Source organism: Limanda limanda, chromosome 7, assembly GCF_963576545.1.
Source record: "Limanda limanda chromosome 7, fLimLim1.1, whole genome shotgun sequence".
NCBI classification, from domain to species: Eukaryota; Metazoa; Chordata; class Actinopteri; order Pleuronectiformes; family Pleuronectidae; genus Limanda; species Limanda limanda.
Genome location: NC_083642.1, coordinates 837349 through 842348, shown reverse-complemented (window position 1 = coordinate 842348; position 5000 = coordinate 837349). Strand labels below are relative to the sequence as shown.

Below are 5000 nucleotides of genomic sequence, written 5' to 3'. Positions count from 1 at the left end.
ACCGACGACACCGTCTTCTACGTGGGGGGGTACGACCCCAAGACCTTCCAAGTAAGAGCCTGCAGGACTGTGTCCTCCTGTCTGTAGACTCAGGGTTGGATGTGATGGATCATGTCCCTTCATAGATCTGAGAGTTCTGTCTCTTCTGTCTCCAGCCCCCCCCCCAGCTCAGTCTGCCCAACTTCAAAGGCTGCATCGAGCTGGACACGCTGAACGAGGAGGTGCTCAGTCTCTACAACTTCGAGAGCATCTTCCAGCTCAACACCACCGAGGAGAAGCCGTGTGGCAGGTCAGTGTCACTTCCTGTCCTCCAGTGTCCTCCACAGTCACTTCCTGTCCTCCAGTGTCCTCCAGTGTCACTTCCTGTCCTCCAGTGTCACTTCCTATCCTCCAGTGTCACTTCCTGTCCTCCAGTGTCACTTCCTGTCCTCCAGTGTAACTGCCTGTCCTCCAGTGTCCTCCAGTGTCACTTCCTATCCTCCAGTGTCACTTCCTATCCTCTAGTGTCACTTCCTGTCCTCCAGTGTAACTTCCTGTCCTCCAGTGTCCTCCAGTGTCACTTCCTGTCCTCAAGTGTCACTTCCTGTCTTCCAGTGTCACTTCCTGTCCTCCAGTGTCCTCCAGTGTCACTTCCTATCCTCCAGTGTCACTTCCTGTCCTCCAGTGTCACTTCCTGTCCTCCAGTGTAACTGCCTGTCCTCCAGTGTCCTCCAGTGTCACTTCCTATCCTCCAGTGTCACTTCCTATCCTCTAGTGTCACTTCCTGTCCTCCAGTGTAACTTCCTGTCCTCCAGTGTCCTCCAGTGTCACTTCCTATCCTCCAGTGTCACTTCCTGTCCTCCAGTGTCACTTCCTGTCCTCCAGTGTCACTTCCTGTCCTCCAGTGTCACATCCTATCCTCCAGTGTCACTTCCTGTCCTCCAGTGTCACTTCCTGTCCTCCAGTGTCACTTCCTGTCCTCCAGTGTCACTTCCTATCCTCCAGTGTCACTTCCTGTCCTCCAGTGTAACTTCCTGTCCTCCAGTGTCCTCCAGTGTCACTTCCTGTCCTCCAGTGTCACTTCCTGTCCTCCAGTGTCACTTCCTATCCTCCAGTGTCACTTCCTGTCCTCCAGTGTCACTTCCTGTCCTCCAGTGTCACTTCCTGTCCTCCAGTGTCACTTCCTATCCTCCAGTGTCACTTCCTGTCCTCCAGTGTAACTTCCTGTCCTCCAGAGTCCTCCAGTGTCACTTCCTGTCCTCCAGTGTCACTTCCTGTCCTCCAGTGTCACTTCCTGTCCTCCAGTGTCACTTCCTATCCTCCAGTGTCACTTCCTGTCCTCCAGTGTAACTTCCTGTCCTCCAGTGTCCTCCAGTGTCACTTCCTGTCCTCCAGTGTCACTTCCTGTCCTCAAGTGTCACTTCCTGTCCTCCAGTGTCACTTCCTGTCCTCCAGTGTCACTTCCTGTCCTCCAGTGTCACTTCCTGTCCTCCAGTGTAACTTCCTGTCCTCCAGTGTCCTCCAGTGTCACTTCCTGTCCTCCAGTGTCACTTCCTGTCCTCAAGTGTCACTTCCTGTCCTCCAGTGTCACTTCCTGTCCTCCAGTGTCACTTCCTGTCCTCCAGTGTCACTTCCTGTCCTCCAGTGTCACTTCCTGTCCTCCATTGTCCTCCAGTGTCACTTCCTATCCTCCACTGTCCTCCAGTGTCACTTCCTGTCCTCCAGTGTCCTCCAGTGTCACTTCCTATCCTCCAGTGTCACTTCCTGTCCTCCAGAGTCCTCCAGTGTCACTTCCTGTCCTCCAGTGTCACTTCCTGTCCTCCAGTGTCACTTCCTGTCCTCCAGTGTCCTCCAGTGTCACTTCCTGTCCTCCAGTGTCACTTCCTGTCCTCCAGTGTCCTCCAGTGTCACTTCCTGTCCTCCAGTGTCACTTCCTGTCCTCCAGTATCACTTCCTGTCCTCCAGTGTCCTCCAGTGTCACTTCCTGTCCTCCAGAGTCCTCCAGTGTCACTTCCTGTCCTCCAGTGTCACTTCCTGTCCTCCAGTGTCCTCCAGTGTCACTTCCTGTCCTCCACCGTCTCCCATCCCGTTTCTCTCCTAACGGAATGAACATGCCCCCGCAGGCCGAAGCCGGTACTGACTCAGGCGTGGGTGAACGACGCCTCGTACTTCGACGGCACCGGGTTCGCGGAGGTCACCTTCACCGTGGAGTCGCCTCGCATGCAGCGCTTCGAACAGGAAGTGAAGCTGCTGTCCCAGCGAGGGATCCTGCTGCTGCTGCGGAGCGAGGTTCATTCACTCATCTGCTCTTTGTCGTGCACGTTGTGTAGATCATCGATGCATCACAACATCTGGTCCTAGCATTAACTCGACCATCGCTCCTTCCTTCCTCTTCTCTCTGCGTCTGTGGCGTCCCTCAGAATCACTTCCTGTGTCTGGCTGTGCTGGACGGCCAGCTGAAGGTGTTCTACGACTTCACTGATCAGCTGGTGGAGCTGGAGCCCAAAGAGCCAGACTCACAGTTCCTGATGGTCAGCGACGCCGAGCCCAAAGCTGTGAGTCCTCTGGGTTTCTCTGTGTGAACTTCCAGCAGCTGAGTGGAGGATTTCCTTATTTCATATTATCCTTTCATAAAAAGGTCTTGGAAATGAAGGATTTCTCTGATGCTTCATATATTCTGCAGTTCTATTGATCCACAGCTTCCTCCTCAACATCATAAAACATATCTGTATCCCCTCGGGCCGTTTAGTCTGAGTTTTCTAGTTAATGTGTGTTTGTTTTTAAACATGTAGCTGGAGATCATCATCCTGCAAGGGACCAACAACCGCATCGTGGTGAGGAACAACCGGGTCAACCTGTACATTCACTCCTTCACCGAGAAGATCCCTTCCTTCAGCGGCAGCTACTACCTGGGAGGAGTTCCACAAGACAAGATCCCCGACAAGTAAGACACACTTACATCTACTTTATTATGTTTCTGCATGAACTATATTCATAGAGATGAAACTACAGAGAATTTGTTCTGTGGGTCTTTCTTTTCTGTTTTATTTTATTGTTAACAAAGAACCAGAGCTGAAGAGAAGAGAGAATATTGAGCTTCTACGTATGAGTGATAATGTTCTGCTCTAACTACTAAAGCAGGAAACAGTAATAAAACTCGATATAATGTCTAAAGAGAACCATCTGTACTGGTTTAGATGTAGAACCATGAAGCTGAGCCGGAGCCGTGTGGCAGGTCGTCTCACTGCGTCTCTGTTTCAGGCTGAAGACCATGTTCCCCAAGCAGGGTTCTCTGAAGGGCTGCTTCAGGAACGTGAAGGCCTACAGCTCCCACGTGGACCTGAAGAGGATGAAGAGCTCCGGAGTCAGTTTTGGATGTGATGGTGATCTGCTGGTGAGAGAACCTGCTGCATCAGTCAGCTGGTATAAGAAGTGGATTCAGGCGAGCTGGTAGCTCCAGTAGAATAATCTCTGTTCACAATCTCAGGTCAAGTAGATTAAGAAAGATTTTGGATTCATCGGTGCAAAGTGAAAACATCTACGTTTCTCAATATGAGAACAGGAAGTCCATCTATCATCCAGCCGTCTTTTAATCTGATCCCATCCAGAGAGGTTTCCTGTTTTATACTGAACTGGAACGATTCTGGAGAAAGTCACAAAATCGTTTTGTGTTGCATCTTCTCTAATCTACAACATATGAGCCGTCACATGATTTCACCTCCTGCAGAGTTTCTTCTCTGTTTCCAGTCACACTTGAACAGAAGCAGCTGTTGTGTCAGTAGATAAGAAGATGTTTTCAACCACCTGTCGTTCTGTCTCTTCTTCACCAGTTTGTTGAGAAGGTAATTGATTCTGAACTTGATGGAAGCAGCTTCTTCTCCTCTGACCTGTGGCTGTTTCCTCAGGTGGCTCGTGAAGCTCACTTCTCCGGTCAGAGCTACTTGGATCTGGATCTCACCAACGTCCCGAGCCTCAGGGACAACTTCTACGTCAGCTTCAGCTTCAGGACCGACAAGAAGGACGGACTCATGTTCTACCACCAGGATAAGGTTCAGACATTCTGTTCCCTTCATACGTCTTCTCATTACTTCAGTCCACAGCTGTGTGTCTGTCCCTGTGTGTCTGTCCCTGTGTGTCTGTCCCTGTGTCTCTGTCCCTGTGTCTCTTTGTCTCACACACTCTCACACGAGCCGGTTGAATCTGTGCAGGACGGCGAGTGTCGAGTGTTCCTGCAGGACGGCCACGTGGTGGTGAGAGCCGGCCTCAGTGAGATCAAGACAAAGAAGACGTACAACGACGCCAACAGTCACTACGTCGCCTTCTACAACAACATCACCGGGTAGGAGGAGTCTGTGAACCATGGACCCGGACTCAGAGAGTTCAGACTGTTTGTTAACTGTCACCGCTCTCGCCTCCAGGATGCGTCTGTTCATGGACGACGTGCTGGAGAAAGAGAAGGAGGGAAGCCCTACCGACAGGGGGCTGAGAGCACTGACCACAGGGGGCAGCACCTTCCTGGGAGGAACGCCCGACCAGACCAGCAGCAACCTCACCGGGTGCATCAGCAACGTCTTCATCAAGAGGTGAGAACAGGAGCTTCACACGCCAGAGAATCTACTGGGGTCCAACTTCAGACCATTTTTTATTTGAGAGTAAATCCAGGTTGAGGTTTAGTTTTCAACTGGGTCGAGTTGCACATTCCACCTGATCCAGTTTGAAAAACTCAAAATAAAAAAGGTTTGAATGGAAGCGTTTTACATTCACTGAAAAAAAAAAAAAAAATTACTAAAAATGCTCTGTTTTTCTAACTCTTTTTTTGGTCCTGTTTTTCGCTCAATTTTTTTCCCATGCTTTTATTTTGAAAGTGACGTAAAGCGTCCATAGACGTAGCGTCAAATAAACCTGAAATCATCAGTTGAAAGTCTCGACCGTCTTTCGGGGGACATGCTACAGATATGTAGAGGATAGGTTTCATTTTTGTCTCATTAGTGTCTTTATTATAGAAGATTGATGTGTAGTTC

General features: G+C 50.3%; 1 protein-coding gene across 1 annotated transcript in view; it reads left to right on the top strand.

Moving 5' to 3' along the window:
* LOC133004542 (laminin subunit alpha-5-like) overlaps positions 1 to 5000 on the top strand; it is an 84608-nt gene that overhangs the window by 73619 nt on the left and 5989 nt on the right. The window contains 9 exon segments of the mRNA XM_061074006.1: positions 1 to 51; positions 156 to 289; positions 2103 to 2268; positions 2400 to 2534; positions 2772 to 2923; positions 3241 to 3373; positions 3885 to 4028; positions 4188 to 4318; positions 4398 to 4562. The exon segment at positions 1 to 51 is cut by the window's left edge and continues 112 nt beyond it. Coding sequence (XP_060929989.1) covers positions 1 to 51; positions 156 to 289; positions 2103 to 2268; positions 2400 to 2534; positions 2772 to 2923; positions 3241 to 3373; positions 3885 to 4028; positions 4188 to 4318; positions 4398 to 4562 — 1211 coding nt within the window.